The sequence below is a fragment of the Toxorhynchites rutilus genome, chromosome 3 (genome assembly GCF_029784135.1).
Source record: "Toxorhynchites rutilus septentrionalis strain SRP chromosome 3, ASM2978413v1, whole genome shotgun sequence".
Lineage (NCBI taxonomy): Eukaryota > Metazoa > Arthropoda > Insecta > Diptera > Culicidae > Toxorhynchites > Toxorhynchites rutilus.
The window spans coordinates 183,181,399-183,207,449 of NC_073746.1; the positions used below are offsets into that span (position 1 = coordinate 183,181,399).

General features: G+C 40.4%; 1 protein-coding gene across 10 annotated transcripts in view; it reads left to right on the top strand.

Moving 5' to 3' along the window:
• LOC129775442 (myb-like protein AA) overlaps positions 1 to 26,051 on the top strand; it is a 78,117-nt gene that overhangs the window by 43,575 nt on the left and 8,491 nt on the right. For 2 of the 10 annotated variants that reach the window (XM_055780188.1, XM_055780187.1), the window contains exons 2-13: positions 16,301 to 16,421; positions 16,480 to 16,640; positions 16,708 to 16,892; positions 16,956 to 17,112; positions 17,180 to 17,449; positions 17,852 to 17,899; positions 18,642 to 18,887; positions 18,951 to 19,075; positions 23,928 to 24,006; positions 24,645 to 24,707; positions 25,528 to 25,581; positions 25,647 to 25,971. In XM_055780188.1, the coding sequence (XP_055636163.1) occupies positions 16,301 to 16,421; positions 16,480 to 16,640; positions 16,708 to 16,892; positions 16,956 to 17,112; positions 17,180 to 17,449; positions 17,852 to 17,899; positions 18,642 to 18,887; positions 18,951 to 19,075; positions 23,928 to 24,006; positions 24,645 to 24,707; positions 25,528 to 25,581; positions 25,647 to 25,971 (1,834 nt within the window). Of the gene's footprint in view, positions 1 to 2,008; positions 2,298 to 8,500; positions 8,606 to 10,827; positions 10,991 to 16,300; positions 16,422 to 16,479; positions 16,641 to 16,707; positions 16,893 to 16,955; positions 17,113 to 17,179; positions 17,450 to 17,851; positions 17,900 to 18,641; positions 18,888 to 18,950; positions 19,076 to 23,927; positions 24,007 to 24,644; positions 24,708 to 25,527; positions 25,582 to 25,646; positions 25,972 to 26,051 lie in introns of those variants that run through there. The other 8 variants (XM_055780181.1, XM_055780180.1, XM_055780182.1 and 5 more) reach the window with 8 other exon arrangements.

Sequence of the window (26,051 nt, forward strand, 5' to 3'; positions counted from 1 at the left end):
CTATACTAGTGTTTGAGGATTCTTCAAGATAACTTTGAACTGTATTAATAAATCAAATGTTTATCTTTTATGACACTTCTAAGTCGTCGTTTCACTCAATTAAAAATCTCAAATAATTAATTTATTTGAAGATATCGACATTCGTTCTTGAATTTCATTGTTCCTTGCTAATTAAATGTTTTAAGAACTACAACTACCAAACTAGTAGAAAATTTATTAGTAGTCTAGTAGTTTTTCTGAAAAATTACTGGAAAATCAGGGAACATCAGGTAATTTATTTTCGAATTTTGAGTTGACACCCTGCCAATGTTATGGTTTGGTATGATATTGAATATAGATAATGAAAGAGTGTCCGGATTCAAACGCGTTACTGTATTTAGTCCTCGTAGAAAAGGTTGACTCATATTCACACATTCACAATATCCTAATTTGATATTTCAAAGAAGTAATGTTTTAAGGTAAAATTAAGTGTTTCGAAGCTTAGTACCAAACTACTAGTAAAGTGTCATTCTAAATTACTATGCTTCAGCGGGGATAATCGTGATTTATAGCCGATCGTGTTTTCTGACAGATGTATTCCAACTAAGTCTGTATTTTCTGTTCATTTCATTAGAGTTTTTGTAAAAATAATGGTCATGTTCAATTTGTGATTGGATGGGGTTGATATTTACTTCCATGCTAAAAACAGCGTGCCGAAAGAATTTTGTCAATATTCAATCTCTATCACGGGACTCAGGACCTTCGAAACGAGAGCTTACACATACATCTGGCAGCGGTATTTTTGTTTTCAAGCGAAAGTACAAGACGCAACCACTGACCGAGTTTATTATCATAATACTGTGAATCAGATTGCTAAGAGACTAAGAAGCAAATATAAAATAATCCAATAGGCGCCCTTTAATTTATATATTTTGTTGTTGCTATTTTTAGTAGAGCCTTGCCAATTGTTTGCGATGAATGATTTTCATTTGTTGAATTTCCGAAACAATGTCGCCACACAATCCTCATGGAATCCTCAAAAACATGAAGGTTTGACTGCAAAACATCGTCTATATCAGTTACGTCAATAGCCGCCTCCCTGCCTGCCTGCCTCACATACAAGAGCAAATCAAATGAATTCTTTTGACGACGAGGGGTCAGCGATACAACTGTATGTGAATAGTCATTAGCGGCGCTCACATAGATTACGAGCGGTTATATATATATATTTTTATTTGTATGGTGGTGATGGGCTCGCGCGAGAAGAAAGCGCGCGAAAGGCTGGCTCTCAATGGTAGTGGCCGCTATGTTGATATGAAGCAATAAGTTGCCTTTTATGCTTAGTTCACTCAGTTCACACAAACTATTAATCGTTTTAAGATTAAATTAGTTGTTGCAAAAAACCAGCTTGGATGTTGATATGTTGTCCGTACCGTATGATGGTGCTACATTAGAATAAAGGTTTGAATTTTATTATACGAATAAGAATGGAAATCGCCTGCAATTATTCCATGTTGCATTCCGTTATAAGATTTATATTGGAAAGGGAAATAAAAAATGAACTCAGAAAACAAATAAAAAGTGATATTGGGATAGAAATATCAACTAAGAACTAATTCACAATGCTGCAAGTAATGCTATATTGAGACGACAAAGTTCCTCTAGCAACGTAAGTGCCAGACTCCACGACACACAAATGAAACTCAGCAAAAATCGTCGTATAACTAGAATAGTGACAAATAAGGATTAAAATTCACATCATGCTTTGTATGGCATAAGAATTACCATTACTGCGTAAAGTGTCATCGTATAGTTTATTATTTGTGAGAAAAAAAATCTCATTTTGTTAGTAACTTTTAATTTTTCCTCTGGTTTCAATAGAAGTGTTCAGGTGACATTTTTAATTTGAATTAAAAACTGGCGTTCCATTCGCTATCCAACTCTTGACGAGTGAAGTTCAGTGTCGGTATTGTGCGTTGCCACTTTTGCTATTGTGCGTTGCCACTTTTGCTATTGTGCTGTTGGTACGAGTGAATCGTGTACGAGTGAAGGTCATTGCTGTCCGCTTTCGACCTGATCTTTTGTTAAGTGGAACGAGGGAACAAAGGAAGCAGCGCTCTTGCAGCGAGCCGGATTGCGGCTGTTGAACTGATTCGGCATAACGGGATCGCCATCGCGTGACTGTCGCAAACGGGATTCATCATCACGTGGCTCCGTAAGCTATTCTTGCGCTATTGTGTTGTCTCCGTAGCGCGTAGCCTCTGTCTCTCCCTGATTAGGGCAGTAGAACGCATTATTGGAACAACTTTTATATTAAGGTACACATATTTATTATTAATATTATTATTCAATTTATTTGTTCATTGTTTAATATTATTATCATAATTTTTTTTTGCCATTTTTTTTTGAGATTATTGTTAAAATCAATAATAAATTAGAAATAAGACAGAATTTTTTGTAAAATGGAGAATAGTGGAGGATCTCCAGAGATGGAGATCTCCGATAATGAATCTCATACAAAATCTGGGAAAACATAAACGAGTCCCTCATAAGGAAGATAATTCTTCTGGGGACGAATCCGCTCATCCTACCAAGCCCCCCTCTAAGAAAATTGCAAGCCTCCCTTCTCAACCCACTGTTACTTTCACTCCCCCTCTCCCATCATCGATTTCGCTTCCCCCTTCTGATGCTTCCGATCCAACCCAATCCTCGTCCTTGTCCTCGTCCTCATCTTCCCCCTCTGTTGTCTATGCTCCACGTGTCAGAGTTTATCCAGAAGATGCACCTGGAACTGGCCCGTGGGTTGTTTTCCTCCGGCCAAAACCGAAAGGAAAAAACCTTAACGTGATTCAGATCATGAAAGATCTGGCCAGATACACTTCTGTATCTGAAATTCGCAGGGTTAGACCGAACAAATTGCGAGTTGTCGTGAATGACCGGAAACACGCAAACGAGATTGTTGCTGATCAACATTTCACTCTCGAATATCGAACATTTATACCCTCCCATAACGTAGAAATTGAGGGGGTGATGACTGAAACGGGTCTGACGAGCGAAGAAATAAAAGCAGAAGGAAAAGGCAAGTTTCTAGAAGCTCCCCTCAATGGAAGTGAAACTCTTGGACTGTCGCCAACTCGGGAAACTTTCCCATGATGGGGACCAAACTAAATTTACGCCGTCCGACTCGTTTCGAGTCAACCTCCCGCCCTCCCTGACTACGTTATGGTGGACAAATTGAGACTACCTGAGCGACTCTTCGTGCCAAAGCCCATGACTTGCAACAAATGCAAGTCAGTTAGTCACACTTCGGATTATTGTGCCAACAAGGAGCGCTGTGCCACTTGCGGAGAGCAACATGAGGGGAAATCCTGCAGTGCGACTGAGCATAAATGTCCATATTGCGGGGGATCCCCACACGAGCTCTCAGTTTGTGAAACTTACAAGAGTCGCTGGGAGAAACAGAAGCGCTCTTTATAGGAACGCTCGAAGCGCACATTTGCGGAAATTTTAAAGGGCGCTTCGCCACTGACCCAACAACAAGAACAACCAATCTCAACACACAATACCTTTTCCACGTTGCCAGTTGATGAAATGGAAGCGGACACAGCTAGCGGGGGCACACCGTTTATTTTCAAAGGGAATCCCCGGCGCAAAAATGTGACCACTCCCAAAGTTCAAGAACAAGTCCCCACGGTTATATCCTCTGTTAGCTTGCCTAAAAAATCGAGTGCAGCGGACAAGCAAAATCAGTTCCTCCTGGCTTCCGTGGGAATATTTCATCTTCGAACGACCCAGCACTCGAGGGGACATCAAAAACCCCAACTGTCCCTATTTTTCCGTCCAACTTCCCAATCGGGATTTATAAAGTTGTCTGACCTTTTGGATCAAATCTTCAAGTGTTTTAATGTTTCCGACTCCATCAGAACCATTGTCATCTCAATGCTTCCAGTATTGAAGACAATTTTGCAACAATTGATGCAAACATGGCCCCTCCTTGCAATGATTATCTCTCTTGATGTCTAATTCAAATAGAGAGGTCGGAGATATCACTGTTTTACAGTGGAATTGTCGTAGTCTTATCCCTAAATTGGATACATTCAAATTTTTAATTCATAACTTCAATTGTGATGTTTTTGCTCTGTCCTAAACTTGGCTTTCTTCGCGAGATGATATCTCTTTCCACGATTTTAATATTATACGCTTGGACCGTGATGATAGATACGGAGGGGTGCTTTTGAGGATCAATAAGTGCCACTCATTTTTTAGAATTGACCTTCCACCTATTGGAGGGATCGAAGCTGTTGCTTGTCATGCAAACATCAGAGGCAAAGACCTCTGTATTGTCAGCTTGTATTGGCCTCCGAGAGCTGCGGTTAGCCGCAAGCAACTTGATGACATGTGCTCACTCCTTCCTGAGCCACGATTGATCTTGGAGATTTCAACTCTCACGGAACTGCCTGGGGGGAACAGTACGACGACAATCGTTCATTGTTGATATATGACCTTTGTAACAGCTTCAAAATGACCGTTTTGAACACTGAGGAAACAACACGTGTACCCAAACCTCCTGCTAACCCAAGTGCTCTTGACCTCTCGCTTTGCTCGAATTCACTATCGTTAGATTGCAAGTGGAATGTAATCCAGAACCCCAACGGTAGTGATCACTTGCCAATCAAAATTTCCATCACCATTGGGTCGAATTCTTCTGAATCTATAAACATGGCATATGACCTCACAAGACACATTGACTGGAAAAAATATGCGGACGCGATTGCTCTAGCCATCAATTCCAGAGATGGTTTACCTCCATTGGAGGAGTATAACTTCCTTTCTCGTTTGACCTATGACAGCGCGGTTCGCGCTCAAACGAAACCCATCCCAGGTTCCACTATTCGTCGAAGGCCTCCCAATCTATGGTGGGATAGCCAGTGTTCCAAGCTTTATGTAGAAAAATCGGATGCATTTAAAGCTTTTCGGAAACGTGGAACTCCTGAAAATTTTCAAACGTATTTAGCCCTTGAAGATCAATTTGAAAACTTAATCAAAGGGAAAAAACGTGCTTATTGGCGAAATTTCGTGGGAGGTTTGTCACGTGAAACGTCAATGAAAAAATTATGGAAAGTGGCTCGAAACATGAGAAATCGCTCTTCAACGAATGAAAGCGAAGAATATTCACATCGATGGATTTTTAATTTTGCACGGAAGGTTTGTCCTGATTCCGCTCCTGTGCAAAAAATTGTTCGAGATATACCACAAGGTAGGTGCGATCTTGATTCCGAGTTTTCGATGGTAGAATTCTCTCTTGCTCTGCTTTCATGTAACAATTATGCTCCGGGATCGGATAGAATTAAGTTCAACTTGCTGAAAAACCTCCATGATGTGGCGAAACATCGCTTGTTGAATTTATTCAATCGGTTTCTGGAGAATAATATTGTTCCAGATGATTGGAGACAAGTACGAGTTATAGCTATTCAAAAACCCGGAAAACCCGCGTCCGGCTTCAATTCGTACCGCCCAATAGCAATTCTGTCTTGTATACGGAAATTGCTGGAGAAAATGATCTTGTTTCGCCTTGATCGATGGGTTGAAACGAATGGCCTACTCTCAGATACACAATATGGGTTCCGCAGGGGCAAGGGGACGAATGATTGTCTTGCGTTGCTTTCTTCAGAAATTCAATTGGCTTACGCCGAAAAAAAACAAATGGCTCCAGTATTCTTGGACATAAAGGGGGCCATCGATTCTGTTTCAATAGAGGTTTTGTCGGACAAATTACACTCTCGGGGTCTGCCGCCTCTATTGAATAATATGTTATATAACTTGCTTTGTGAGAAATTTGAACTTTTCTCACGGAGATTCGGCAGTAAGTCGGGTCTCTTACATGGGCCTCCCCCAGGGCTCATGTTTAAGCCCCCTTTTGTACAACTTCTATGTAAGTGACATCGACAATTGCCTTACACAAAATTGCAGCTTAAGACAACTTGCAGATGATGGAGTGGTGTCTTTCGTAGGATCAAACGAATCCGACCTGCAAGGACCCTTACAAGATACTTTGAACAATTTTTCAACCTGGGCCATTGGGCTAGGGATCGAATTCTCCACAGAGAAAACAGAGATGGTGGTTTTTTCTAGGAAGCATAGACCAGCAAAACCAAAGCTTCAACTTTTTGGTAAACCGATCACTCATGCTATGTCATTCAAGTATCTTGGGGTCTGGTTCGACTCCAAATGTACTTGCGGGCCCATATTAGGTATCTGAGTAAAAAATGCCAACAAAGAATAAACTTTCTCCGTACAATTACCGGCACCTGGTGGGGAGCCCATCCCGAAGATCTTATAATGTTGTATCGAACAACTATTCTCTCAGTGATGGAGTATGGCAGTTTCTGTTTTCAATCAGCTGCCAAAACACACCTCATTAAACTCGAGCGAATTCAGTATCTTTGTCTCCGTATCGCGTTGGGATGTATGCCCTCAACGCATACCATGAGTCTCGAGGTTTTGGCAGGCCTACTCCCACTAAAAGATCGCTTCAATTTATTATCTCTTCGGTTCTTCATCCGGTGTAAGGTCATGAACCCATTGGTGATCGGAAATTTTGAGCAACTGATCGAGCTAAATTTTCACTCCGGATTCATGAGTTCATATCATGAATTCATCTCCATGCAGGTTGATCCTTCTTCGTATATTCCCAACCGTGTATGTTTCCCTGACTACATCAATTCCTCTGTGCATTTTGATCTGTCCATGAGGCAAGATATCCATGGATATTCAGATTACCAACGATCGAGGATCGCTCCAACGATCTTCGATGAAAAGTATGGGGGTATCAATTGTGATAATATGTACTTTACTGATGGATCCACTATAAACGAGTCCACAGGATTTGGAGTGTTCAACGAATTTTTTAGCACCTCACACAGTCTTCAGAATCCTTGCTCAGTGTATATTGCTGAATTGGCAGCAATTCATTGGGCGCTGGACAGCGTCGCCTCACGACCTGTTGAACACTATTACATTGTAACGGATAGTCTTAGCTCTGTCGAAGCTATCCGTTCAGTGAGGCCGGAAAAGCACTCGCCGTACTTCCTTGAGAGAATACGAGAAATTTTGAGTGCTTTATCCAGACGCTGTTATGTCATTACCTTTATCTGGGTCCCTTCACATTGCTCCATTCCGGGTAATGAGAGGGCTGACTCATTAGCAAACGTAGGTGCAATTGAAGGCGATATTTATCAGCGTCAAATCGCCTTCAATGAATTTTATTCTTTAGTCCGCAAAAATACCATCGCTAACTGGCAACGCAAGTGGAATGAAGATGAATTGGGCCGGTGGTTTTACTCGATTATCCCTAAGGTTAGCCTCAAACCGTGGTTCAAAAGTCTAAACTTGAGTCGGGACTTTATTCGCACCTTCTCCCGACTCATGTCCAATCACTGTTCGTTAGATGCACTACTCTTTCGTTTCAATCTTGCCAGCAGCAATCTCTGCGTTTGTGGCCAAGGTTATCACGACATCGAGCACATTGTTTGGTCGTGCGAGGTGTATCTGGTCGCCAGATCGAATTTAGAAAACTCCCTTCGGGCCCGAGGAAGACAGCCCAATGTGCCGGTGAGAGATGTGTTGGCTCGGTTAGACCTTGATTACATGTCCCATATATATATTTTCCTTAAAGCTATAGATCTTCGTGTGTGATTGTCCCTACATCCTTATACCCTCCTTTCCTTCCTTTGCGGGTAATTCGTCCCCTTGCTATAAATAGTAGAATAAGTTGAAATGTAAATACACTATAGATATACGAATAGATTTATGAAATGAGTGTTCATCAACATTGTTACAATTTCCTTATATCCCATCCTTCTCCTAAAAATATGTCACCCTCCTAAACTCGAGTACACCGCGAGTAATCGGTTTTCCACCTTACTAACCATAGATGTAAGAAAATTGTATATATATATATAGTTTTAAAATTATTTTTAAGAATTCGGCTCCTTTAAACTTAAGTAACTGAGCCTGTAAAAATAAACGAATTAATAAAAAAAAAAACTGGCGTTTGCGATAATTGCCCGAAGATTGCAAAGATTGAGCTAATTGTAGCATACGGAACGTTTTCGCTGCGTACTGGATGACAATATAGTAAACAGCTGAACGAAATTCTTTGGTTGGGGTAATCATCTCTTACATCACGCCTGAACACTCCCTCCACCGCGCGCGCGATGATTAGTCATTTTGTTTCACAAACCATAATAGATAGAATTCATATGAGTTTGATTTTACTGCGTCGAATAATAATGAATGATAACTGCTTTGAATACCAACGGTTTGATTTCAGCGGATGCGACGACAAATATAGGGGTGCAACAGTGGTTCAAACTTACGCGCTATTATCAACTCGATTGGACTACTCTTTTACGGACAGAGCATTGTCTTAAATCAAATGCATATTGTGTGTTCCTTTTTCACTAATTCCTTCACCATCTTCGTTTCGTTCGTTTCCGATGATCAACGCACTGCCTCTCAGGTCTCAAGGAGTGTAAACCTTACACCTACTTTGGGTGCGTTGGGCACATTCCGAGGAGGGTCACTTCCCAACGTCAACAACGATAATGACGAATTCCTGGAAAAGGTCCGTTCACAGAAGTTTGTCTGTGTCTTTTGTTTTGAGTAATGAAATTTTGTTTTGAAATGTTTTAAATTCGCTAGAAAATCATTGTGTTTCCGTAGATATTTGTTGTTGTACCCGTAGTTTATGCTGGGGTATAGTTTTACTTGGGTCGTTAGAAATTCTGATCTAGTTTGGATGTTTAAATTATGAATGTTTTCCGTGATCACTTATTAGTTTCAAAGAACTACTGGAAGAGAATACCTAGTTATGTACTCTTATTTCTGTCGAATGTTTGTGATGACACCGAACAATTTGTCACTTTAGTTTGAATTACATGAAATATCAAATGTATGTGTCGCTTATTACATGAATTTATACACACATAAATACGCCATAGACTGTTATTCACGGATGAGAACGTGATCGTTGAGGGAGACTAATCAGGGATTATAAGCAGATGCCTCAATAGATTGATGTCGAGATCATTCAAACATTTGCTTGTGACGATATACAGTAAAACCCCGATTATCTGCGCAAGAGTCTGGCCAGATTACGCAATAAAGGGCTAAAAATGAAATACAAACGCGGAAAAAAGATATTTCAGCATGAAAACTATGTTTTATCAATACAGAAACCATTAAACTATTTAACTAGCAATTCTGATACGATATACCAAAATACTAGTATGGACCGAAAATAAACAGAAATTTTTATTGGATTTTTTCTATTCGATAATTTCAAATATTTTTCTGTATGTTACAGAGGCAGAGGCATTTTATAACCTCACAACTCTGTGAAACCATCATTGGGAATCCGTTTGAAGAGTGTGGACACGATCAAACAAAAGTCGCACTTCTTCATGTTTCGGCGATCTCTCACTTTCGCAGTAGCTCCGATGTTATGTTTGTCACAACTTTCTGGTTCATCCAGGTCGGGAGGAATTTTGTCGGGAGTTTGTGCTACCATACCATATCTGCTACCATTTGGCCGCCAACCTCTGATTTTCCTTGTAGCATTGGTTGTCTTCCGCTATCTTGAGACAAAACTTGCTGTTCAGCTTTCTCCGATTTCGGTGAGTTTCCAGTGCTGCCAACCAAGCTGGGTCACCGTACCCCAGCATCGAAGAAGATACAATGTTTTTGGGCATGATTCTGGTCCCCACGTTGATGACCTTTGCCGCCTTTTCACAAGCATAGTAGACGTGTTGATTGAAATATAAAAGGTCGTCGATCATGATTTCTGCTTGCAACACTGCCTTGTGATTGCTCACTAACGGCACCTCGGTTCTGTTGTGTGCTATTTATAGCTATGTACCTTCCATCCAGCTACCAATTGTGTATCTTGCTTCAGTCGCCACTTCCTGGAGCGTCTGGTCGATTACCGTAGTTACAATATCGTCGAGATGTTCTTCAGTTTCTGTTCCTTGTCTGTTATGAAGATCAGGATCCGATTCTGGAAGAAACTCCTTCACGTCGATCGAAATCATCACGCAGTACGCCGTTGACTTTCCTTTCTGGAACCCGAACTGCCTTTTCGGTAACCCGTGGTCACTCCGTGCATTTCATCAGTCTGTTCGGAACAATCCGCTCCTAGAACTTTCCTACTGAATCCAGCAAGTATATTGACCTTTATGACACTGGATATCCAAGTGGCTTTTCTGGTTTCGGAAGCAGCTAGTATTGTTATCGCGAGAAAATCGGTACGACACTGCGATCATTGTAACGTTACAACTTATTTCTGTTGTTGTTTGCCACAATAGTTGCTATGCTGCGTCGCAATGATTATTGTGGACCTGCCATCGCCTTCTTGCATGCCGGACCTTAGACGCTACCTGTTGCGTGGTTGTTTCCGTCCTCTTTATTGCAAAGCTTGTACGTCGGCTGCTTTGTGCAGTCTCTAGCAACGCACTTTCTGCACAATTTGGATCTGTTAGGACTACTGCAATTTCAAGCCTGATGCCCAACTTACATTTATTTTACCCGCACTTTTCAGTTACCTTACCTTATTTTACCATATATTACTTTACCTTATCTTACCATATATTACTTTACCTTATCTTACCTTAGATTACTTCACCTTACCTTACCTTATATTTCCTTATCTTATCTTATCTTACCTTACCTTACCATACTTTATATTACCTTATCTTACCTTGTTTTGCAGGCTAGAGCTGGGCTGGATAGTGCTGTATCAAGAAGTCGTCTTCATTCAATTCGGCTCCTGGGATGGGCTCCCAGGCGTCTAGCCATTCGCAAGTAGCTTTCGATTTGGCCGAGCTTTCGTGCAAACTGTGCTCCTCTAATCCTGGTGCCGGAAAGGGTAACTGAAAAGGAGTTTTTTTCGTCGAGATGTTATCCGACATGCTCACGACGCCCAACTATTGACTTTTGTCAGATGAGCGATGAGGTTATTCGTTTTCCACTTTCTCTCTCCCGTATTTACTCCACCATAGAAATTTCGCAACACCTTCTGTTCGAAAACTTCGAGTGTGTCCAAATACATTACACGTTTCATGGTAGTCTTAATCGCATCGCAGTATGTTTATCCCACTCCTTCTCGTGCATGATGTACCACAGCTGTTCTCGATAAATTGCACCATACGCTGCTTCAAGTCGATGAAAATACAATGTGTGGACATTGTATTTAAGACATTTTTGTGGTTTGTTTTCCATCTCCCAGATCTTAGTAATAATCCAGTACAATGCTCTCTTGTGTTTGCGAAGCTGGCCCGATAATCCGTCTTTGACGGCGGCTTTGTTGTTCTTCAGTCCTCCAATCTCCCGGTAGATCACGTGCACTGATGTACCTAGGTCCTTTCCGTTTCCTTTTTTACGTAGTACACATGAGCTGAAAAGTTCCGGGATTTTTATTGAATACAATCGTTTTTTGGGCAAAGCTGTATTTATTTCTCAACATAGTTTGCTTTGAGGGCAATACACTTGGTATAGCGCGTTTCCAACATTTCGATTCCCTTTCTGTAGTACGAAAACTCATCGAAATATGCCACTCTGCAGACGGCTTATTCGACTCAGGAGTGTGGTAATGGATCTACGTTTCATCCATTGTCACAAAACAGCAAACGCGGCACCCATCGCGCGGATAGCTTTTTCATGTCCAAAATGTCGTGCTAAATGTATCCCACTAGTTCTTTTGAAATGCCTACGGCCTCAGCTAACTCACGTAACTTCACTTCAAAACGAGTCGATGGACTTGTTTGATTTATGGATTCGTAGCCTCTTTTGGCCTTCCAGAGCGAGGTGCATCTGCGGTGCTTGTTTTAATTCACTAATCCACCGATAAACTGTTGTTCTCAAAGGAGCAGAAGTGGAATAATATTTCGTTAACCACTGCATTATTCAATGCAGTGGAGTTCCGGAGTTTTTTTCCATCAAAAAACAATGTTTGATCGAAATACGATATTTTTCTTTTTTCCATTTTCTATACGAATGCTCAGGTAGTAACACTTAGACAATTGTAGTTTGTGATCAAATAAATGAAATGTCAGGAAACTTAACACATAAGCTAGTAACAGATGAACCTCTCGAAATGAATCTTGTCCATTTTTAGTGGCGCCATCTGTTGAAAAATTCCAGAACTTTTCAGCCCAGGTAGTAGTAGTAGCAGGTGTGAGATTTGTGAAAAAGACTTTCAGCATGGAGTCTTGTGGTACCACTGCTGTAATTTCGAACGACAATCTGTTGAGAGTTAGCCTCCATCAGTTTTCTGAACGTATTCCAAAGGCAAATGAGCTTATACGAAGATGGATCACCTGGTGACTCCCTCCCCAGGTTCCGTTAGCAGCACCAGTCTTTCCATATACCTGGGAAGATACCTTCATTCAGACACTTCTGCAGCGTTTCATTAAAGATATTTGGGTTCGCTTGCACTGCAGGTTTGAGAGCCTTCGAGAGGGATTCCGTCTGGGCCCGGTGCATTGTTTACTTTCAGTTTTTTTTGCTGCCTCTACAGGCCCTGTGTTGATCCTCTTATAATAATGGTTTCTTCATTAGTATATGGTGCAGGATAACTTTCACGGGGCGTCAAAGGACCCCCGATCTTTGCCATCACTACTCTATATGTTTTGTCCCAGGGATTCGCATAGCAGTATAGCTTTTTGAAACAGTTTTTTTTATTAAACCGGATTTCATGCTTGAGTACTACCCTGCGATCTACTCTGTCGGTGGGAGTCCTAGCCTTTTGTATCAACCTGGTTCGGAGACAATTTGCTCCAAGGAAGTTCATCGTTGCATTCTCGTTGCAGACGTCGTAATGAATTTCTTAATGGTCACCGTGCGTGTAGTCATCGTTCATTCATGTTCGATGTCAACGATGAACTGTAGATAGCGACATCGATAATGGATTTTCGAATATATCTGCAAAAGGTGCTGGTAAAAGCATCATTGGCCAGTCTTACATTCAGCATGACTAGAGCTTTCAAGCTTTTTGGGAGTCCACCCGTGGCCGAGTGGTTAGCGTCTCACATTATCATGCCGGGTGTTCGGGTTCGATTCCCGTTCTGGCCGGGGGATTTTTCGTCAGAGAAATTTCCTTCGACTCGCACTGTGGTCACGCGTATTCTAAAGCTTGCCCCTCGGAATACATTCAAGGCGTGTCATTTGGCTTAAGAAATCTCAACTAGGCATTAATAAATGACGCTAGTTAATGCATACGTTGAGACGGCAAAAGTTCCACAGGGAACGTTAACGCCATTCAAGGAGAGCTTTCAACAGACTGTATCTCCTCACGTTGGTAAGTTTGTATCTCCTCACGTTGGTAAGTCGCGGATTCCCTGATGGCTGTACCAACTATCCTCGAGAGGTGCCGCGTCTAACCTCTCTGTTGGGGGCTATTTCGTTTCGAGCCGCTGTGCTGTGGCCCTCGGTAAGGCGGGGTTAGGTTCGGTCTCATCTGACACAGACACAGTTGACAGTTTCGAGCGCATGCTACCGCTACTTATTGGCCTTGTAGATGTCCTTGCGGGTAGTTTGGTACTATCAGTCCTCGGGAAGCCACAAAGTTCACGCATCGTTGGTTGTTGTCGTTTGTTTCGGTGTGCAGACTGTCTTTTCTGACCATCGGTTTGTATATATCTATACTTCCGATCTGCGCGTTTGCGCTATCTTAATGACCCTACGTGAATAGCTGTCCTAGACTCCTAGAACGCTTACTTCTCGACATCTGGTCTGCCTCCGTGCTTTCTTTCGACAGTACTGGTTGTTGATGATGTAGTTGTAGAACTGGTCTTCCATCCTCAACATACACATTCTGTCGCTGATCGTCTGTCATTTGATTAAACATTACCTAATTTGTTGGAGTTCATTCTGCGAATGCACATCCTCAGTAATATCTTCCCTTTTCGGTAAGGCTTCTACAACGGACCGATACCGCAGTGGCGAGATAGTAGATTCCATCGCCATCCAGGAAATACAATTTCCAATCCTTAATTCGTCGCCTAGGTCATTGCTGATTGTTCCGGTTCTTATTTTTTTTCCAGATTGTTCATAGTATTCCTCTATGCTTTTTTGCTAGGGAAGCGATGGCCAGCCTTCATAACCTCACTAACTACATAACTGTAACATGCGATCCGTCCAATTATTTGTAGCTAGGCTATGAACGTTCTGAGGCTCGCACTGATCAATGTGATGATCTTGTGCAGCACTGATTATAGTACTCAAATACGTTTTCATACATTGTAACTCTTACTTATGGAACAAACCTCGTGACGGGTGGAACGATCAAAATTTGGTAAATTTAGATTTGAAGTAGTTCTCCTGGGTGTGTATTCAAAAAGTTCGATTGTGTCGTTTATGGACGACGCAACGTATGCAAATTTGGACTTCGAGTGCTTTCGTGACAGGAGTTTTACATGACGACGAAAATAGGGAAACGTGGTAGACATTTCCAAGACCATAACACTATTCAAATTCCCCCAAAAAATAACTCGTTTGGCAGATCATCTACATCTGCGGCTGGAAAAGGTAAATTTTCATCGCCACTGGGACCATCATCCATGACATATACGTAATGGAATGTCTGAAGAAACGTCTGATGCTCTTCCTCAACTAGCACGACAAACACATTCTGTTTAGGCCGGATTTGGAATCCTGCCATTAGGAAAGAAGATGATGAAATTGTATGCATAGAATAACTTGATGGTGGTGACCAAAGACCACAACCCTCCCAATACCTCGAAGCTCCGCCCATAGAGAGATATAGTGCCAACTTGAAGCAGATCTTGAAGAAGACGCAAAAAACACTGGGGAGCGAAACAAAATTCGAAGAAAATCAGCGTTCTATATCGTTCTATGTCGAAAGTCGATGAGGCCGCCGTACAAAACATAATGGCGGGTGTTAAGCGCACGACATAACTGTTCGAATTTGGAATAGCGGAACCCTAAATTAATATTTTTCTTTGTATAATATTCATTGAACTATCAAAAGAAAAATAAGATGAGTATACAAATAAAAAAAATTATAAAACAACACGCATTTTTCATCGACAAATTTTTGATCGTTACACCCTTGGTTACACCCACAATGTGAATCAGGAAAACTCTCAAACTCATCGGCAGTTGTTGGGTTCTCGATAATAGTGTTTCGTGACATTCGTGACTGGAATAGGAGATTTGAACCATTGATTTCTGACTAATTAGATATAGTACCTCCCATCCGATGCACGACCCCACTCTGCATAATGTTTTCTGCTTGAAATAAATAGAATATATATAAGAATATTCTATGACAATATGATTCCGTTTCATTATAAGTGTTTAACATATTGAGTAGACAGTTGTTTAAGGAATGTTGCCATTTTTGTGCTTATTTGTGATAGTGATCGGGATATCATTATTACTCCCATCTTACCCAAGGTGTAGTAATAGAAATCCATTATTTTCCCATAAATGATTTTAAAAATTTGTTTTTCGCATTGTATAGGTTCCTAATACAATTTCAGTGCTTGCCTAGTTCAGTATTGTTTGAGGACGCGTCAAACATGCTCATAATGAGCAGCTTCGATAAAACTGTAAACGCAAGCCAGACGGTCGAAAATGTGAATGGTGTTTATGGTCACTACACCTTAGTAGCCAATGACGGACATTTTTGGTATACGAATTATTACCTGTGAATGTCTTCCAAATCACAATAAATCGACCCATTTCTGAATTGGGTGAAGACCGGTAATAGAAAATGAGTTACCTATGACAACATATAAGTGGAAACGGTCGTTGTCAAAACACCGTCTGTCCTAGTTTCGCCTATAGTGACAAGGAATTATTAGAGAAAGATTATATTGCTGAAGCCTTGAAGTTAACGCGACAATAATGGATTTCGTTTCACTACGACTTTTTTGTATTCAATCGTACCCCCCAAATCATAATTTGATCCTAAAAAAATGAGCGATAAATTGAAGCAGATATCTACTGTATCAGTTATACGAGCATTTCATTTTTTTTTTCTGTGAAATTTGTGAAATGATTCAAATGAAATCGGACATTAGTATTTCGTTCCTAGTAATAGGCGATCAATGTTAGATCGTTTTCTAGTTCCATGCATGTACATGTTCATCTAATGAAGTTCCATTGTGCTTCTCCCCTATGTATACTTGTTCTTATCTGAAGTATTTATTAGATTTCCTCAGTTCTATTATTTATAGTCAATGTTATTTCGTTAACGATCGATTTCTGTTCTAATGTGTTCTTACTTTCCATGATATAGGTTGATGATAGCAACACACTAACAGAACTAAAATCATACACACAACTGGAGAATATTAAACTGAAGAAGGAATCGGTGCCTAAACCCAACACTCCATCAAACCATAGCAGGGAATCGAGAGGTATACCTTCACTCCATGAACATGTCTAATAACAATTGTAACATTGTGCGTTTTGTAGGTCGTACGCCTGGTGGTCCTATGAGGAATCGACAATCGAGCCGGAACCATGACACATCACCCTATGGCAACAATTCGGTGCATCTCATACCCCCAATGGAAAACAATTGGCATCGATCGATATCCGATTCCGCCATCCATCAAAGTTTATGTCAAAACCAGGTAGATTATTCGATGGTGTCATCCAGCTTTCCATTGCAACTAACTGTCTCTCATTCGTGGTTTATAGCAGGATTCCAGCCATCTAAATACACACTCACCGCTAACGTTAAGTCCCACAGTTCAAAGAAAGATTTCAAATGCTCAAAGTATCTCCAAAGTTCATCACATGACATCGAACCACATTGAGAACAATTCAACGCATGATCTACGCTCCCGATCATCGACCGGTTTAACCAGGTTACCAGGAATAAAGTATATTTCGGCAGCTCGAATTAATGGGCGATAGTGGTAAACATAATAATTCTTGCATTTCAGTATTTATCCTTCCCAAAACCATTCGGATGCTATACAAATTCCCATCCCCAATAATACGGGTTCACTGCCGGATTTGACGTCGGTGGGTTATTCTATGTATCCATCGTCGTTGGATCAGGAGTACGATCATAATGCGCAAAATAGTAGTTACTGTCCAGTGAGTATACATTTGCTTTGCTTTGGGGCGTACGTTTCGATTAAGCCTCTGATGTTTGCTTCGTTAGAGTCCTCTTGGTACATCTCCGTCGTCGTTATCGCCCACGTCGGCTGTACAAAACCACCATCCACACTCACGGCCAAATAATTTTGGCGGTGGCGGTGGAGGGGGAGGAGGCTATCCGATTCCAACCAGCAGTCATCCCAACAGTGGCAACGTCAGTCCAAGCAACAACAACAACACCAGTACCACTAATCTAAACAGCACTACCAACACCAGCAGTAGTAGTAACCATATCAGCGTTAAGAATAAAAATAAAAAGCCAAAATCTAGTCAAGTAAGTGCGAGTATCTTTCCCAAATTGCGGCAGATTCTTCCTCATTGTAATGATATGTTATTAGTAGTAGAATTTACTAAAAGCTGATAATGTGAACTACGTTGGGTCATCTCGGTTACAACCTGAATGCGGTTGTGGATCTCACGTTCACTCACCTTAACAGTGGTTTTAACGTTGAAGCCTGCATGAATTGTGCTACTAGTAAAAAATTTAGGTTAGTTTTCGATTGAATTGAAATTATATAATCAGTGGAGGCTTCAACGTTTTCCATGTAAATATGGATTGTTTTCGATGTACTTCTAATTAATCATTACCTTAGATTTTGAATTTTGTTTTTGCTTGCAGGCTTGTTTCATTTAATGTGTTAGATTATTGACATTCTTCATCATTAATTTTTTACAGCCTTTTTTATCTGTACCAGATAGCAATATATTTACGTTTATGTCAAAGGTATATAATTTATTCTTTTTTATCTTTAGTTCTAAGCGCGCATCAGACCAATCAGCGAGATTGGTTTGGTTTCATTTTCTTTCTCACTCATTGCAACACGCGTCTGTTTTATTTTATAGAGTTGTCAAATATATGTTGCTCGAATAAATATTGCATATTTGTAAATAAAGCATTCTGTATGACGCTAGAACGCATTGCTATAGCACCTTCACTTGTTTTAGGTTTTAACAGTTCAATTGATGTATAATAAATATCGCAGTCGTGTGCCACATGTTAATCTAAGATAGATTTCATCCTGCTGAAGTCGCTCGCGATTGAACAGTTCACATGTTGGGTGGCAATGCTATGATGTTTGTATTTGAGCCGCAGTTTGATGTGGATTCCAGACATATTTTGTTTAATTCTAGCAGCAAACTAGAAAGGATGCCTGCGAATATTTCAGGCACTGTTAAGATTGAAGATGCAAAATATTTGATCAAAATTTAAAGAAATTTTATCGAGACTCAATAAAAAATAAATAATGTTGGATAATAAAATCTCAGTGATTCGCTAGAATGAACATCCTATTACATGGAGAATTATCTGATATGGTGGGGTCTTTAAATGTAGCCACAAATAATTTACCTTTCGTGAATCCAATCGTAACAAGCCACTTATATCGTATGTCGCCATCGCGAACGACTTCACACTAATGGGAGAAATTTACCCCCAAAAAAATTGAAAAAGAACTCGTTCTTCCTAGATTAGCGCTGATAATTGGTCATTGTCGCAGGGTAACAATACTTACGATGTGAGTCAGTCGCCTCAGCCGCAGCAGCAGCAACAGCAACAACAGCAGCAGCAGTCACCGCAGCAACAACAAAGGATACCAACATTAGAACAGATAAGTTACGATAATTGCAGTCAATTCAACGATGGAATGTCGTCACCGAACCAACAGAATTCACCTGAAAACATACTGTATGGATCTCATGGGAATGTGTCACCGGTGAGAGTTGAAGTTTTTGTTGGTAATACTCTCATATTTAAAGTTGTTATCTGCATATTTCAGCATATGATGCTAGACTACCGAAATCGACCGAGCCCTGGTTCCAGTCCTGGTCTCGTACCCATCACAGACTCAAATTCTAGTGCGCCATGTAGTCCAGTATCTCAAAGTATAGGGAATCACAATGGGTGAGTTTGCCGGATTTAATTGTGTCGTGTGATCATTCTTCGGAATGTTTATTTGCTTGACAATCCTCCCCTCTCTCTGAAGGGGAGAGGGGCTGAATAACTCGAGAATTAATCTAGCAAATGGAATCAAACTTGGCGTAAAAAGTTTTTAGGGATCGATTAATATTTTTATGGTGGTTCGACACTCCTCCCCCTCCCTCAGGGGGATGCTGCCGAACTCGAAAATCAATGAATTATAATAAATATTTCTATAGTGGTTTGACACTCGCATAACTCGAGAATCAATCAAGAAAACGGAACCAAATTTGGGATGTGAGGATTTTTGAGTAAGAGAAATGTTTCTATGATGGTATGGCACTCCTCCCTTCTCTGGAATCGAGAGGGGGCCCCATAAAAATATTACACATATTTCAATCAATCATGACGAATAAATTCGGCTCTGTGACAGCTGAATTGCTAAATGAGCCTAATAAACGGATGGGATGAAAAAAAATCATGACAATTGAAAATTTTCGAAGGGGAATGGGAAAATTCGGAATATTCAATTCAATAGAACATAATTATTGTGAAGTTTTGGACCGATTAAGAACCGCGATTAAGAACAAAAGGCTAGGTTTATTGAGGAGTGTTCCTCATCCACGATAATGCGTGGCCCCATTCTGCTCGCGTAACTCAAGAGCAATTGAAAAAATTCAAATGGGCTGTATTCGAGCATCCTCCTTACTCCAGACCTCCAGACCCAGACCTCGCCCCTAGCGACTATCACTTATTCCCGGTGATGAAACAAGCGTTCGGCGGTCAACAGTTCGATAAAACTGAAGAAATTCGTGACGCAGTTACATCGTACTTCAAAAAGTTGGACGCTACGCACTTCGCGCTCGGAATAGAAATACTCGTGCCACGCTATGAAAAATGCCTCGAACGTTACGGCGATTATGTAGAAAAATTGAAAATAAAACGTAGAAAATCACCTTGTTTCTTGTCCTTACATTTTTATTTCCGCGATTTCTGAGGCACTGAAACTTATTTTTAAACGACCCTCGTAAATAAAAATGGATCACCGAATGTGTTGATAAGAGCAAAACTCGAAGAAGGAATTATTCGATTTAGGGCTATCTTCATTCTATCATATTTTCTTAATCAAGCATGTATTCGATGTAACGAAGAAACATGCTATTTGCACATAATTGACAAAATTTGAACGAGAATTGTGTATGAAAATAATCTGATATTATAATGACGAGATTTGGTAGAAGTCCTAAGAAAATTAAATTAAAAGTAAATTGTAAAGGGACAATTAGAAGATGAATCAATGAACAGTTCTGCGATGGGACCCATGATCGTAAGTAAGAAAACGTAAATGTATTGATAACAAAAAATAGCCGGATGTAGCAGTTGTGTACTTTTTGTCAGCGGTAGTTTTTTTCGGAGCCGCTGCTGCTTTCTTTGGCTTTGGCGTCTTTGGCTTCTGCAGTAGATCCTCCAAAAGTGCCACGGGTATCAAGTCACTACGTAACACATCTTCATTGACTTCAAAGCCGCATTTGATACAATCGAACGACGACATCTATTTAGAATCATCTACGAGCACGACCTTCCCCCAAAAGCTGACAGGAATGATGTAGGTATCGATGAACGGTATGCGGGGGCAGTGTGCGGATCTCGGGCGATCTGTCGGAATCGTTTGAGACTCACAGGGGTCTTCCACGAAGCGATTGACTCTCCTGTCTGCTATTCAACGTGGCATTGGAAGGTGTTATGCGGAGAGCGGGCACAATATTCAACAAGTTTATGCGATGGTACCGGACTTTTATACCCAACTGAATCACGAAGCAGGTCTGATTGGATTTGGGATCAAAATGTCTAAGACTAAATACATAGTAGCATGAGTGAGTGATCGTAACAGAATCCTTCTTGGTAGTAGTGTTGTGATCGGCGGCGAGCTCGAGGTGATCGAGTAATTCGTCTATCTTGGCTCATTAATAACGACCGACAACAACAACAGCCATGAAATACGAAGTAGGTACTCAACGGAAGTCGTGCCTATGATGAAATCAACAAACCCCTAAGGTGTAATAAACTACCGATTCCGTACTATGTAAAAATCCTTGGTTCGACCAGTCGTTCTCTAAGGGCACGAAGCATGGACGATGCTCGAAGAGGACTTTCAAGCATATGGTATTTTCGAACCATGTGAGGAAAACGGATGAACCAAGAATTGGAACAAGTCTAGAGCGACCTCAGCATCCAGAGAGTCGCCAAGGCTGGACGAGTGTGATGGGCAGGACATGTCGCAAGACAGCAGCTCTGGAAAGATGTTGTTCGCATCAAATCCGGTTGGGACAAAAAGAAGAAGGGCCCAGGCGAGCAAGGTGGTCGGACTAGGTGGAGATTCGGTGTAGCCCAGAGTTGGAGAGCTGTATCCATGGACCGGGTTTTCTTGACGAAACGTTGTGAAGAAGATCTAATCTCAATGAGATATAGAATCATTGCAAATCATTTAATGAGCCTGATGACGATAGTGCAGCCTGCGGGAGCCCAATTCCAACCGTTTCAACCATGGAGTTTAGTGTATACGGTAACGTTTCGTTCGATGGTCCTCGATTGTTTGGAGGTCGTCGTTCGATTCGATGACGAGCAGGTAGTAGTCACCTTCGATTAGACTATCGAAGTCGATATGGATGCCACAACGGCGGCGAAAGTAACCAAAGGTTGAAACTGTTTACCAAATAGGATCCTAGTAACTACAGCTGCTTCTCGGCCACACGTAAGAACTCGCGTCGTGTACTGTTTCCGATGGGGACATCGCACTCGAATTCTTCATCGAGCGATAGTATGCTGTCATATGCAGTCTTCGCTTTCATCCTTGCTGACGATAACGTAGGACAGCCAAGTACCCTACTGATGGCAGGGATTTCGAGTTGCAAGCGAATATCCGTTCCGGAAAGGCCAACGGAGACATATCTACATCGTTGCTGCACACGGCCACAACTTTGGCGGACACTTCTGGTCTTTCGGGATTTGGCACTAGAACACAATGTTCACTATGCCCGTACTGGTCATTTTCGGAACATTTATGACTCTCGTACCTGTAATCCCGAGCGTAGTGGAGTCCACCGCAGAACCTGCCTGTTGTCCTGTCGGTATCACTGGAAGGGTGTTTCGGTGAATCATGTTCATACTTTTTGTACCACCGTACATATACTGATGTAACATTAAAAGGTCACAGGCTTGTTGTCGCAATATAGAAATGAATAAATAATTGTAAGAGGTGGCATCGAACCAACTTCAGTACCTTTGAGGCTTTGAATAATTATGGAATTACCCGGTGTATCCGGTTTATGCTTGGTGCGCTCGACGCTGGATGCATTGGGCAACGCACCATGGAAACTGTTCGTAAAACTGGAATAGTGTGAACAGTAGGAAGACCGTTTCTGAAAACAGCAAGAATTTTCTGAAATTCAATAAAGAATTACCTGATCAATTCGTATAATTTCGATTGAAAAACAGGAAGTGAATTATATCTGTGGTATAGCCGCAAGGATGACGTAGAACTACCGTTTGTTTAGTGATCATTTGTTTAAAATTTAATCTGAATCAATTCTTGATGAATGGATGAATGAATGAACTGAAGAAGTTTTAAGTTTCTATAATTCAAGACAACAACAAATTATTGAAATCACAAAAATCTATGGATACCGATACCCTGCTTGAAATTTCATCTCAGTCATCTCAGTCATTATGCAAGGTATGGCTAGCAAAGCAAGATTGTCGTTCGCTCTGTGCAAAACGTCGTTGAAAGACTTGTTTGCAGCGAAGGCAAACTATTCAGTGTGTGACGGTTGTCTTTAATGTCCACTAGTCCTCCTCAAGTGGAACCTTTTTTTGATACTGGTGCTTTCTTGGTCGTCTTCTTAGCGGTACCATTCTTCTACCCCGGTGAATTCACTTTTGACCTGAGGGGGAATCTTTAACGAACCAGATCCACCAATGCAGTTTGTTTGCACATACAACCTCTTGATGACACCGTTCATCAGCGCTTTCATGATGAACGAAGTTAGCTTCGCCACAACAGCGACAACATTCTCCAATCGCTGTACAATTATAACTGAGTGGATTTCGGAGCGAGCACCCGTTCATATACAGATTTGTGTGATTTCAATGACACCTGTTTTGAAAGCAATTTTAAAGCTATTGAAACAAGGTTTTGGATCAGTAAGTAACAAGCATATAACGCGTAGTCATTTTATCTTTCGAATGAAGTGTTTATCATAACATTTCTTTCAGTTGTTTAGGAAGTATTAATGTTCAAAATCTTGTTGCTCCGACGTAACGCTCTCGTCTCGAAACTCCAGTATAGAAATGAAAGATGTAGTCCTAGGTCAAAAATCCAGTTCCATCAGATAAGGCCGGACTTATCTTGAATTTGGACAGAGTGAGGTAGAGATGATGTAGCTATGGATTAAATTTATGTGTGAAGTATTGTGCAGCTGGTGTTCAGGATTATTACTGTTCGTAAAAACCGCAACAAATATTACTTCAGAGCATCTATTTCGCTTTAGGAGGCAACAATATTTTCTGGTAAACTAGTTCGACTAAACTATGAAAACGAAACTGTTGTATACATAATTGTGCAGATGAAACGAAACTCCACGAACTTTGTTCAATTATCTTCTTTCTTCTTAGTTCTTATCACATGTACTTTCTCTACATGAGACTTTCAATATTAGGATGGTCGTAATTTCTTTACATGTTTAGTTCATGACCGAACTATAAATATAAAGGACAGAATGGGTTTTACGGTTTCTTTAATGGATTCATTTTTAATTTTCGTGTTCAACTCTATTTCTAGACAATCTTATGACAAGTATCCATCGAGTGACGTTTACGTTCAGAACACCCTGCCCCAACACTTGGAAACGATAACGCTGGTGAGTAACTTTGAATTTGAATTAAAGTAAAACATAAAACTGACTATTTTGACTGTTTTAATTTATTAAACTATTACGTTGGCGTTTACTTTAAGCAAGTATTAATCAGAGAGCTGATTATGTATCATTGCCTTTTTCGTTCACTTGTTTGTTGTAAATACCTTCCACCACATTTACATTTTCTTCATAGAACCAAAATTTTTCGAAATAATCATCACCGAAGCTTCTACCTCTGTTTTATTTACCTTGGATATTATTGTCTCATCCCATTTTCTATAGTTTACGTTTTCAGATTATTTGCTAACTGGCAGTTTTCGTTCGTAAAAGTGTATAGTCAAATAAATGTTAACACATTTTCATTGAAATGATAATTTCCAAATAACTAATCTCGATTCAATTCACTTTTCAAACGACCTACGACAATATAAAACTAAATTCATCCACACCACACCAAATCAATCATGATCGCCTCCGTTTGCCATCACTTTCATGCATCGTGTGGGCCGTGAATTGAATGAATGTGTAACTGTTCTAACGCAAAATATGAATATCGGGATGCTTATCGAATGCAACAATGCAATGGCATTCACTCAATATACATTTCTGGAATATGAACCACGTGCGTTGTGGTTACAAAGGACTGGACTACTTTGGTTCAAAGTCTTGTCGAATCTGGATGTACGTTAACCGCCCAAGTTCAGGTTGATACCTATTTTGTCAAACTTTTTTCTCTTTATTAAACTCTCTTTCTCTACTTTTCTTAATCATGCTGATGCCACATATATCATTGTTTATGTTTCTGATGAATGCAAATGTACAAAAAAAATGTTTTGGGTTTTGTTTTTATTCGAGCGTTGTCAATATTTCCAAAACATACATTAAGTCTCCTGCGAACTTTATTATTGTACTCACGTCTGCTTATCATGTTGAGATTTCAGCAATTACAGTTTCGCATGAGAATCTCCAGTTCAAAATTTTGTTATTTTAGCCTTGTGACTTGTGCTTGAACCCGACATGCTTTATTTCTATGTAGTGTTAGTTTTTATTACAAAAAAGAAGTTATATAATGAGATTCTATCATGTATTTGAACGATGTTTAGGTGCAACTTTTTAATTCAAGATACAAAGCAAGCAATTAAAGATTTTATCAATGTGTATTTTCGCATAAGAAGAATTCTACGTTTTCTGCATTTCGGAGTTTTATATCCCCAGGAACCATGTCGTTCAAATTTCATCAATAAAGTTTTCCTTAAGAGAATATTTGTCTGCGAATCATTATCAAATGAAATATTTGTTTGTTTTTTTTTCTACTTCATCTGTTTATTTTCTATGTATTATATTCCGCTGATTATCTTACTTCTATTCGTTCAAGATTTGTAGTTCGAAATACTTTTTCATTGCATTGTTGAGCTGGCATAAGTTCTACGTAGAAGCTTTTGACATCACTGAAGTGTGATCGATTTTTCTCGTGCATTATTTCTGATGAGTATCTAACAAATCAATAATTTCTGTATCTGACAGGGAGACAATGCGTTATCATCGGACTTCGCAGCGAACCATCTTGTATTCGGAACGGTATTTTGTTCAACTAGCATTTCGAGCAATTATGTTTTAACTCACTCCAATGATCTATATTCCAGTTTGAGGATTCCTACCTTACAATGAACAACGATCTCATTTTGCGAACGGATACGTCTCACCAACAGCAGCAGCAGCAGCAGCAACAGCAGCAACAGCAACAGCGACAACAACAGCAGCAGCAGCAGCCATCGTCACAGCAGCAATCGTCGCACATAAATACGATTAACTGCTGTCAGCTTCCGAACAATGTGAATCATCAGAATCACCTGAGTAGCCATACATACAGTCATACTCACAATGGTAGCAATGAACCACTGCTCAGCCTACAAACAGCACCTCAAATCCAGCCAACTCCCACCACGATACCAGAGATTGTGTTTACGGGTAGGTTATTCATTCATCTTAACTAAAAGTTGTCGTATGCTGCAGATTCGTTCATATGTTGTGTGACTAATCGATTCATT